General features: G+C 44.3%; 1 protein-coding gene across 1 annotated transcript in view; it reads right to left on the bottom strand.

Annotated features, from left to right (window-relative positions):
• The window catches only part of PLD3 (phospholipase D family member 3), a 533,798-nt gene that overhangs the window by 363,340 nt on the left and 157,864 nt on the right, over window positions 1–12,594 (bottom strand). Inside the window, exons 3-4 of the mRNA XM_069644484.1 lie at window positions 8,968–9,036; window positions 2,075–2,229 (exon numbers count right to left, since the gene is read on the bottom strand). Of these exons, the coding sequence (XP_069500585.1) occupies window positions 2,075–2,229; window positions 8,968–9,036 (224 nt within the window). The remainder of the gene's footprint in view (window positions 1–2,074; window positions 2,230–8,967; window positions 9,037–12,594) is intronic.

A 12,594-nucleotide genomic window follows, 5' to 3' on the forward strand; every position in this document is an offset into this window, starting at 1 on the left:
TTTGCACAATATCATTGAACCATGCCAAATGAAACAGTTAATATATTAACCTAGCCACTGGGCATAATTGTCAAAATGAGAATGGGCTGGACAGGTACCCAGATCAGACGACTACCAATGTGATGGATTGACTGTGCACCATCTTGTGTGCAACGATGCCCGTCCATGAACTTGCCAGATTTTCAAATGATAATGAGGACTCCTTTTTACACAATATAATTGAACTATGCCTAATGAAAACCATTAAAAATATTAACTTGACCACTAGGCATATTGGCCAAAACGAGAATTTGCTGAGAGGAAGGGTATGGAGGACAGTGGGAGTTTTACGTTGAACACAGTGTCCTCTTGATAGCCCATTAGTACATGATAGTGGTAAGAGAAAATGACAAATTACATGGTTTGTTCATATACTAATGTACAATCAATCATCGAAACAAACAAATGTAGAATTTAATTAAATAATACTACATTACGGCCCATGAGATGTGTATTTTGTTTCAGGATCCATATTAATTCCTTCTTAGCTAGACGACAGTCCATATTTTGGCCAATGTCTGTGTCCTTGATCTCCAGAATAACCCATTCCATGCCGTGTGGTTTTCTGTCAGGTAATGTGAAACTAAGGAGGCTTGAACTGTTTGAGTGAACCTTGGGTCCATGTTCATGAATGCATTTTTTAAAAAAATATTAGTAATTTAAGTTAACAACTGTCAGCTTTTAATACAAACCATCCACATCATTTAACACAATTAATTCCACATTAAAATGAGATGCATTTATTTATCCAACAAATAGTCTTGCCAATGTATAATTTTTTGCACGGATATTTGATGTTTTACAATTGGAAAAGAAGTTTAGATTTCAAGTAATCGATCCATGTTGAAATGGATCAATTCTCTTAGTGAAGTGACATGCCACACAGGTGATGGCATTTAATGTCTGAAAGTCTGCACATGATTTAATTAACAGTTGATTCGGAATACTTTTTTGGGCTGTATGGACCAACATATTGTAAAGCCTTTTTGAAAATCAAAAAGGTTGTTTCTCTTTCAGGCATCCCCACTTCTCTCCTTCGTCAATTGCTCATTATGTTTTGCTGCACTAACGATTATGGACGTAATTATGTATATATCCAAAAAAATGTGGGTCAGATTAATACTGGATCACTATGCCAATGTAGTGATTATCCATAAAATAAAATGTAAATACACATTGTTCTTAATAATAATCAATACAACTCCTATGTTCAATTAAAAAAAGAAAAGTAAAACAAAGAAAAGTATACACTGGCTACTTTTAAATGTGGGGGGGGGATAACAGCTAGCACTTGAGTGTCCAGGTCATCTGTGAAATTCTGATTGCTTTTTATAATGGGGAGTAAAAAAGAAATGGGAATCAGGGAGTGGATGGTTTCTGTTTCTTTTTTACACCCCTTTGTAAAACAATACTTAATGCTGCCAGCCGTGTACATGCATGGTATTAACATTACTCTCATGGTTTACTGGTTTTTAGAAATATAAACATTTAAAAAAGAAACAGGTGGAGTCCATAGGAATTCCAGCATTTCCAACCATATAAAAACTTTCTGTGGAAGGAAATGCAGGTTAATGTGCATTTGCACAAAGGGTTGGCGCTGCAGGAGGGGGAAGCAGACTTAGCACTCTGTCCACTAGCAGTGTGCATAGATCATAATTTATTGGCAAAAAAGCTATTCTCGAGCAGTAAATTATGATGCATTGACAGAAGTAAACAAGAATGGGAAAAAATAAAATAAAAAATAAAGGAAGGAAGGATAGCACAAGGGCAACGAGCTGGTCTTGTAATGAAGACCACACAGAGCAACAGAGGTTCGAATCCCGGAATCTGCGCTTAGAAACCAAACTCTGGTATTTTATTAGGCGAGTTATTAAAAAAAAACAATCACTTAAACAAAAATAGGTACATTTGAATAATATCTTTTTAGGCAATTCAATAAAGGAAAATTACAGTCTATATCTCCCACCAGAAAAGGTTTCATGAAAGGTTACTATGCCTGTACAAGCCCAGCCTCAGTTTAGGCTCAATGACTCACTGGCAAGGGTCACTGCAGGTGTTATTCTGATACTGCACAGTCTCGGTTTCCTCCGTGGATGTTGAGAAGAGGGCTGGTAAGGTCATCAGCTGAGAGAGCACCACATAGAGCGCAAAAGTGAATATGAATGCAACAACAACACTGCACCTATAATGCTGAGGGGGAAAAAAAGAGGAGTTCAATGAATGGAGGTACAAGAAACCCGACATACAAATATCACTATTTAGTCAGTCAACCAATAGAAAGGACATCACAAATTCCCAGAGAGAAATGGAGAGCCCACTGTACTCAATCCGCTGCAGCAAAATCACCCCCTTCGTAGGGTTCCACAGACTGAGAAAAAGCTTCCTAGTCTGTACTGGATCTCTCTTCAAGCCCATTTCAATCAGAAAAAAGCCCTCAACCTGTCATTAGCCACGGGCACAATGAGCAGTCAGTACAACCAAAGGCGCTGCGGAGGGAAGCAGGCGTGCCAGCAAGCCAAATAAATACAGGCAATGTGATGCATCCTTGAATGCAGGAGCTCTTTAGAAGTCGAGGGTATGATGTCAAAAGCAGCAAATGCGCCCAAACATCATGGTGCAACACACTAGTTTCTGTGTGTATCTGTGTGGGTGGAAACACGGGACACGCTCTTATATGCCAGTGGTTTCCTTTTGTGTTGGGAGTGTTTTTAACCCCCATTTTAATTTGCTGGGAATATTTGCCTAGAGTTAGGGTTTAAACGTTGCTGATGCGCCACTTATCTGAAGTAGGAACAAAGCTATGGCAACAGCAATCGTTGGAATTAACGAAAAACCAAAACAATCAAGAGCATCACATAATATCACAGGCTGCTTCAGAGAGTGGCACAGTCAGGGCTACGAATCTGCATGCAGAGAGAGTAGAGAAGGAATCAGAAAGTGTTGGAAGCCGACTGAGGGCTATAGTTCAGATGCTGGCAGAGAACAGGATACCAGGAAGTGGCAAATGCCCCAAACCTACTGAAGTCTACAGCTCAGGCCCTGGCAGGAGACATAGACCGAGACCCAGACAACAGACTGAATAGTGGGGCGGGGGCGGCCCGTGGCTGCAAGCTAATATTACCCAGGCATAAAATGTAACTGCTCCCCCCCACACAGCATACCGCTTCTTACTCGCCAAAAGTCATGCATCACTAGCCAACGGCTAGAGGTGAATGCATATTGTGAGGCCGCTGGGAGAAAATAATCACAGCTTGGGGCGGGGGGTTTGGCTGTGCAACTGGCAGGTAGAAGTTGGTGAAAGCAACAAAGCAATTTCTTGCCTATGCTTTGACCCAAGAAGCGAACTGCCCATTATTTCCCAGACATGGTGTTGGACTTCAAATTCATGGAACCCCAATGGTCCTTAAATAAGAACTAAGAACTTGCACCATTTCAGTAAAACCCATCACGGGACTTTATTATAGTTCTCCCTTTTGACCTATATGAAGACAATAGTCTCAGTAAGAGTTTCTCCAACACATCTGTTGTCAGAAAAATAAAAGGGCTGAACCTTATTTCGGACTTGTGTTTCAGAAAAACAAAGATTAACCAAAAAGGTCTCTAAACATGACCCCACCGTTATTATTTGTGAAAATTATTGAATGGTTGAAACACCAAGGGTCTGGCTGCATTGTGCCATAAAGGCAGTGGAAACCACTAGTTGACAACTGGTGAACTGTGTTTTGAGTGGAAGTTTAATGTTGGCACAGACACTGTTGAAATTCAAACTGCCTTTTGCTTTCTTTTACATAATAACAAATGGACTAACACTAGAATAGGATGAATACATTCAGCTCTGCCAACAACAGGGTTTACAGATGGAATCGGATGAGGCCTTTAATTCTTATGCACAAGTGTGAATCTCAACTGCGAGCAACATGTGCTACAGGCCATGACCCTGGACATGTTTTATTTCACAGCTGTGCACATCCTGGATCAAGATACTGTTATTGTGCCCATTATAAAAGGGTTATTGGGGTCAACTGGAGATTATAGGAATTGTTATGTTTACGTCACCACGTCTGAGTGGAAATAAATGCTGCAACGTCCTATGAGGAGGAAGGGCTGTCGCGGGCAAAGATATGCCTGAGTGGGATGTATTTTCTATCGCACTGCGTCTAGCGCGCACAGCAGCCAGGCCCGGCTTCCAAGTTCTACACAGCTGGGGGCACCGGCACCGTTACAACACTGGCGAAGATGCAAAAGTAATCCGCACATCACACAATTAAAGGAACGGCACCCATGTTGAGGAAATCTCCATCTGTCCCCCTCTCTCTTTCCCCCCACCTGGTGAGGCCCGAGCAGCACGATAGCAGACCAACACAGGCCCACCTTATCTCACCAACAAATTTACCCTGAAACCTGCAACCAGAATTACCAGATCCTCCAAGACCTTATGCCTAACAGTGCACAGATTCACCTTAAAAAGAGCTGGAGGATCCAGCTTCACGGTCCTTGCCTCCCAACTCTGGAACACCCTACCACTTAACATTAAATCTATTGAGTCCTTTCAGTCTTTTAGGAAACAGGTTATTGGATGGTTACTGAACAAAAACTAGCATTTACCATCTTCTCTCTCCTATGTCGAACGATACTGCCTATACTTATTTGTGCTTTTTACTGTAAACTGTATAAATGTATGTATAAATGTAAAATGTATATAATGTACTATGTAACCGTTTCCTGAAGCGTCCTTTTACCTCTGGGTCTGGAGCGCTATATAAATAAATAAAACAAACAAATAAAACAAACAGCAATGTCCTCAGCACCATAAGCATACAGTGAGTGGAAGCACATACACCAATCAATGCAGAAAGGGAGAGAGGTGCAGGACAATGCCACGCTGCCACCTACAGGTAGCCACCCACACCAGAGGACCATACAAAATGGCTACCACTCCAGAAACCCCTGCCAGGCTGGCTCCAAATTTCAGCATCAACCCCACCTCAGGGATACGGGAGACATGGAGGGGTTCCCATTGTCCCGTTTGACCCATACCTAGAACCATCATTGTGGGAGCCAGATGGGCGCTGTAGTTACAGAAATTTGAGATGGCGATGGATTGCAAAGGCATCGCCACACCTGGAAAGATGCGCTCATACCTGCTATTGAGCGTAGGGAATAACAAACTGCACATATTCAACTCAATGCCACAGGCCCCGGACACAGACACAGATGATGTATAAAAGTCAGTGAAGGAGGCCCTTACACATCATTTTATGCCCCAACTCAACCCAGACTATGAGATCTTTAACTTCTGCACGACGGTAGAAGGGAAGGCAGCAAGACTTGACTCATACCATACTCGTCTACGACGACTTGCCCCATCATGTGAATTTGACAACGTGGACGACAGAGAGATCAGACGGCAAATCATAAATGGGATGTCACCTGGAGGATCATACTAAGTAAAAAAGGAATTTCCCTATCTCACATTCTAGAATATGGCCGACAGAGGGAACTTTCACATGCTCGAGCCGCACACATAAGCACCACGCTCCAAAGGCTACAGATACCACCCGCACCAACAGTAGAAGCCTTCACTGACCAACTACCGTAGCGAGGAGAGGACCAAGGATGCGCCCACACACCAGGGGGGCGACATCGCATACCTGGACCCAATGACTATGGGTGGTGTGGTGGGCAGCGACACGAGAAACGCAACTGCCCGGCACAGGGCACCACGTGCAGCGCATGTGGCCGCATGGACCACTACGCCAAGGTCTGCCGGTCCTCAAATAACCAGATTGGCCAGCGCAGCCTCACAGGCAGACCGACCCCCAGGGACAGGAAGCAAGCTAAAGCATGCCAGGTCGAGGCAGACAGCGACTACTCATCGTCAGAGTCAGAAAGCGAGGAAAGCCGGACAATGGCGACCATCGCAACCTGCCAAACCAGAAAAAAGAAGGGTAAAGTGTACCTAATCTCAGCGCTTTTGCGGGGAGACCAGAAAGACAGAAGAAAAGGATGACGTCATACATTTTTTTTGCAACCCACGGACTGCCAAAGCAGCTGAAGAGCGACAACGAACCACCTTTCCAAGGCGATGAATTCGCCAAATACATGGTGGACCTCCAAATCGCGCACCACCTCATCATGCCAAGATGGCCCCAGGCGTTATTGGTTTGGAGTAGCTGGAGTCGAACGAGCCGAACGAGTGAACGCGGCCGATTTTTTAAAGTTTACATCTGCGCATTAAAGAGCTTATGTGAATGGTGTACTAAGGGTGCTATTTCCATGCCGTTTTCGCAGTGGCGATACTTCGGTGAATTTTTACCGAGCAGTACCATGGGTGCATGTTCAGCACTTGCACTGATTCCAGTGAAGGATTAATATCCTGTATCCTGCTCACTTTTCCTCAAATTGGAACCTGGGGATTGGTTACGGGCCCATACTTGTTAAGAACTGGGTGAAGAATTCTTTCTTTGCTTCACTTCCTGAGGAAGGTCTCTGACCGAAACACGTGTCGACGTTTCTTTGTGATACTTTCCTGACCCAAAGACTTGTTCTTGGTTATACCACGACACCTGATATTAGGGACTGGGTCTGTGTTTAATATATGGAATGAAGTTACATTTCCAATACCCAATGATGAATACAATACCATGGGTGTTCTGTTCTGTGTGAACGTGGAATGAGTCCTGTATGTGGCTATGAATGCTGGTATGAAGTGGTTTTTTTATGAACTTTTACGATGTTTAGATGATGTTTTTTTCATGTGATAAATTTATTGAATAAAATTTTGAATATGTACTAAATGAGTGTCATCCCGTTCTACTGATCCAATCTTTGGATATTGATATACTACACCTGAAGGATCAGGGATAAAAGTGCAGGACTACCCCTTTATTTTCCACAGGCAAACTGGGACATCGAACGGTTCATGAGAACTCTGAACAAAGTCCTGAGAATCGCAAAGTCCCAATCAGCCTCATGGGAACTAGAACTGTTCAGATTCCTACGCAATTATCGCCCAACACCCCACACGTCAACAAACCAATGTCATGTTTCGGGCCATGCTACAATCCTCTATACCGCACCACAGCCGGAACAAAGCCAAGTCAATAGACAAGAGGAGAATGAGGAGGAATGAACACGAGTCACAAGAGACGAGCCAGGAAGTCACACACCAAAGCAGCAGACCAAGTGCCAGTCCTCCACAACCCATCGAGGACAAAGTTAGCAAGTACTTTCGAGACCGAGCCCTGGACAGTGATAGGACGAAAAGGAACCATGGTCACAGCAAGCAAGAATGGGAAGCTACCCACCCGGAATGCCTCATGGTTCAAAGAAGTGCCCAAGACATTGTGGAAAGAAGGCAGTGACTTGAGAAGGGACAGTGACAGATGGGAAGAAGAACCAACGACAAGAGAGCAAGAACAAACTGAGAGCTGGCACCAGATTGGCGGTTCACATGACAGGGCACCCCGACTAGGAGGAGCATGGAACCCTCGAGTCGGACCATGGCAGTAGCCGAGGACGATTGCCAGAGCGGCAGCCATCCAGCCCCCCTCCGAGCCTGACCAGATGGCAGCATAGCCGATACCACCTGAGAACGACTGTGAGGTTGCCAGACAAGCTAAGTGACTATGTGCACGAGTAAGGACTTGAATGATGTGTTACGAGTAGAATGTACTCTGTTTCATGGGGAAGAGGAGGAAGGTTGTGTTCACGTCATCACGTGCAAATAAATGCTGTGACATCTGAGGAGGAGGAAGGGCAGTCGCGGGCAAAGCTATGCCTAAGTGGGATGTGTATTCTATCGCTCTGCGTCTGGCGCGCGCAGCGGCCCAGCCCGGCTCCGAAGTCCTACACAGCTGGGGTGCACCAGCCTAACAGGAATTTACCATCGAGCCATGGGATCATAATTGATGAGATTGAAAGCGTAAATCTTCACAAACATTATTCGGGCATGCAAACAGGCAAAGAGTCTCTTGGGTGCAGTCACAATGGTCCCTTGCCACTGGACTCCTATTTAGAAGGGTTAGGCCAGCCAAGAAGTGGGACAGGAACCACATATGTTGCTATCCTCGTCCAATCGCCAAACACTGCCTCCTTCCTCGCAACAAAGGCAGGCACTGTCGAATATCACACCAACAGTGGCTCAACACCATTGAGTTGACCGGGCTTCAGCCAAGCTCCCTCCCAGAATTTTGGACTATGTTGTCTCGACCTGGTTGACCTACAGAGCCGTGGTCAGACAGAACAGGACACAGATGTTAAACGGTGCCTGGGCTTTGCTGTTATCAAAGGCCCTGCAGTTACTAATGTGACGCATTTAACTGTTGGCACCTCCATTCCTATGTATAAATGTTTAGGCAATTGAAATTGCGATGTGAGGTTAGTACTTTCATGCCAGGGAAGTGATTGGAAGGGTAGAGAGGGGACAGGACAGGAGACTGCTTATTCTCACAGCAGTCCTTAAGTGGGTGCTTTCCGACTTACAGGAGAGCGTTAGCTGCTTGTAACATTGAAGCTGCACTAGAATAGTCTCATTAGAATGCGTAAAGTAAATGCCCCCCACACAAATAGGTTTGCCCCTCCCCCACCGTCTCTGAAGTTGGCGCCTCTCGAAACATTTGTAGGGTTAACACCCCCCCCCCCAAACCCCTGCCCGCTGACTACATACGCCATCCAGAACCTCATTCACTGATGCAAACTGGGCTGGCCACTAGGATATGCTATGTTATGCTACTGGGCTTTATACTGCACCGTGTACGTTGCTTATACATCATTCAACGCCATCAGCACCATAGTTTGCACTTGAAAGCAGACTTTTCATCATGCACAGATAAAGCACCAAACCACAGGTCCTTTCTGTGTACGGTTATTCCAAAAAATGATAAAGAAATACAGACTTTTCCCAACATTTCTTTAGAAGCTACTTACCATCGGCCCAGATGAGTTCTGTGGAGTAGGTGAGATAATTACTTCATCAGGATCTTCTATTTCTTTCAACTGTTAAAGCAAAACACCAAATCACTTCTCAGACTTAGAAAATAAAAATCTGTTGTAGTCAAGCAAATCCACATCAGACCTCCAATTTATCAACAAAGAAAATGCATGTCATGTATGTGGCATTGAGCTATTTGTTCTAAAAGAGGCTTTCTTAGGCATGCAAATTTGGCTTAAGTGTATAATACACTTGGGGATATTCAGCAAAAACCTCCTTTAACCAGTGGCTTTGCATTCACTTAAAGCCCACTTCTCTTCCTTGAAGTTATAAGGAGAGCACATCCTACCTTTACAAATCACTTGATCTCCCCCCGCCCACTGGGCAATGACTTGTATAAAAGACTGCAACCCCTCACCCGTGAGTTGAAAGAAATGACACTCCTGCAGAATCTCTGTGTTATGGTGACCAAAGAATGAACTGCAGGAAAAATTCCACGACCCACAGAAAGAAAGTTACATTTTGGGGAGGAAGGAAATTTCCCTTAAACAGTCTGTGCACCTAAAGCCTAGTTGCAATGCAAACACAGAGGGGAGTTTGGCTGTCCACTTTCCACAAAAAAGGGATATACTGACGTTTGATTGACTACTAAAATGACATGTTCTTGGTTTTGCAGTTGCTGAGATTGGTTAATCTGTAATAAAGCGTTGTGGCACTTGCCTTAGGCGAAGGCATGGTGTACCTTGATTCATTGGACACTTTGAGGAACTCAACCCACCTTTAATCGTACCTGTCTGTCATCTCATAGGTATCCAGGTGAAAAATGCCTTGCCAGATTCCAGCAATATAAGTTATGAAACTGCTTGAACAGAAAGTGAGTGGGGCCTGGAGGGTATTCATTTATTGCCCTAGGCTGTGCAAGCTCAGAGTTTTTAAAGGCCTGCTGCAGACACTACTGTAGATCTTATCGTTTTTTGCCCCTGTCCAGATTGCCTGACAAACACCATTTGTTGCCCAACGAGGAAAAGTCCCAGCAGAGCCCACAGAAGGGAAAAGATAATATTTGTACTTTGTTGGACCTTTTCATAATTTGCTATGACTTCTAAGGCATTATTATATCGTTTGTGCCTTGCTATACGTGGATTGTTTGTTTGTACCCCTCACCAACAACCGTAGACCTATGTGTTATGCTGGTTTGTTGTTTTCTTAGTATTGCAAAACTTAACTTATGCGTTGGCCTCCTTTCACATATGTATCTGGGGACGGCATCAGATTTGCATTTGATAGCTGCTATGGTGTGGACACTGAGCTGCTCGTGTAGTGCATGCAGCAGCAATGTTAACATTGTCTACTTGGTCGTTTGGCACTGTAACAATCCCTATTCTGTACTTTTTGGAGTAGTATCATATGGGCCACACATATCTACATCACCTAATCCTTGACCAGAACTCGATCGGTCAGGCGAGGTAGATTTAAGACTTTGCACCCTTTAAACCCTAGGGAGATAGGGGGTAGAAACAGGTATGTTAACTCACCCTATGTACTCCGGTCCTCTCTGGGACCAACCACTTCTGGGCTTCTGTAATTGCTGGTCCCACCCTTACTTTGTCTTTGGTTTTGCCGGGGGAGGCCAATGTGTCACTGGTGCAGAGGTCACTTTCAGCTTTGGAATTTAGCTCCAGCTAGTAAGCAGTTACATGCTCTGGAGAGACGGTTCCTGGCATTGGACGATGCTGAACCGATGAAGAAAGAACCACCAAGCTATCAAAGACCTTGGCGGACCCCCAGGACATGATGCAAATGGGAGACAGCAATAACCACCAAGATCAAACGACGGTAGACGACCCTAGTGGCAGAAACAAAGTAGGTCCAGCAAAGTCCTTCTTTGTGCTGGAGAGCTGCAACTGTAGGAGGAGGCATCTTGATTCAGAAGTTAAGGGTCTACGGAGCCCCAAGCCTGAAATCTGCATGGCGACCGATGCAGCAACGAAGCCCAGGCCGGAGCTTGTCAGTGACCTCTGCACCAGGTTGGTCCTGGGATACTACCGAAGGTTTCCAAGTGCAGGATCCTTGAACATAGATGGAGAATGGTTGTTCCTACCATCCATGGGGTAGGAGCACTGATGAATGCCCTCTGCAAGTCACCAAAGGACCAGGGGTTCCTTGGGGGAGCTTGAAGAGGACTATGCTGGTTGGCTGCAACAGCGAGTTCTGAGTTTACAGCAGGATGCTCCGCTTCAAAGGGGTCTTGCTCCAACGACGATCTGTTGCATGGCTGCAGGAGTCTCCCTTTTGTACTAAATTCAATCTGGAGGCGACCCCGAGCCTGCCAATGATAAGGATCTGCACCATTACAACTGGAAGGGTTGGCCAATCATGGACAGACTCTAGCCACCACATCTGCCTAGCAACAAACACACTTTGGCCAGAATGCAGATTGGGAGCAGACAGTCACAGCCTCCAAATCCAGCCATAAACCCATACCGCTACTTTACCTGGGAAGGACACCGCTTTGCCCAGGAGAGGGATTACCATATATGGCAAATCCCACCGTGAGAGGGCAGGAAGAAGGCCAAAATACAAGATGGCCAAAGAACAAGGCAAAATGCTGTGGCAAGGCTATTTTAGAGTATACGGTGCACTAAAAGGCATATGGTCAAATGCAAAAGTGCACACAAGAATATTTTTTAAAAAACAGCAGAAAAATATCTGCTGCCACCAGCCCATCCAGGACATGCAAGTTACCATAAAGTTACTAAAAACAAAGAACGGGATGAAAAGTATCCCTAACCTCACTTCACTGTAAGGTGATGTGTACAGGGTAAAACTAAAAGAATATCGTAATGGGGGACAGAATCCAGCTAATAGCCATGGGGACTGATCAATGCCCACAAAACACACAAGCTAAGCAACGCAAGTAAAGCAAAAAAAGCTTTACTTGCGTCCAAAGGTCAGATCAGGTTCAAAACAATAGCAACAAGTTATGTAGGGTTCTATAGAGGTCTTCAGAGGGAAAGAGGCAAAAAGAAAATCTTTCATAATCATAACAATCCATAGGTATAAAATATACTTGTTTGGACTACTCTTAATGTTTAGATAGCAAATACCCATGGGGTGACTCTTAAAAATGAAAAGATTAAGAAATCCTGAATGCAACTGATTATACTTCATTTAAATTACATGAAATGTTCAAGATCAGAAACTTGCGTATCGTACCAGCGGAAAAAAAATCATTATCGGCCGTGTTTTATCGTTGCACAGTGTGACGTAAATATTCAACAGGCACTACAATGTGAATTTCTAAATGAACAAATGTTACCCTAACTCCTTAGAATTAATCAATTATTTGCGTGTACAGAAGAAATGGATACAACCAAACATTTGTTAATCCACCTACTTGGGTTATAAGGCACTCATTTCAGCAGAAAAAGGACTTTCCCCATTCCAAAGATGCACAGCCTTGAAGAATTTCTTTCCACTTTCATTTGTGAGGGTTATACAAGCGGGTACGTGTGATTAAATTATCCATTAATGAAAGACTGATGCTATACTTCGGGGACATTTTAGAAGACATTTCGAAAACAAGATGGTTAAGGAGAGTTGATTTTATCTAATGGGACTCA

Source organism: Ambystoma mexicanum, chromosome 2p (assembly GCF_040938575.1).
Source record: "Ambystoma mexicanum isolate Mex_15411 chromosome 2p, UKY_AmexF1_1, whole genome shotgun sequence".
In the NCBI taxonomy this organism is placed as follows: Eukaryota; Metazoa; Chordata; class Amphibia; order Caudata; family Ambystomatidae; genus Ambystoma; species Ambystoma mexicanum.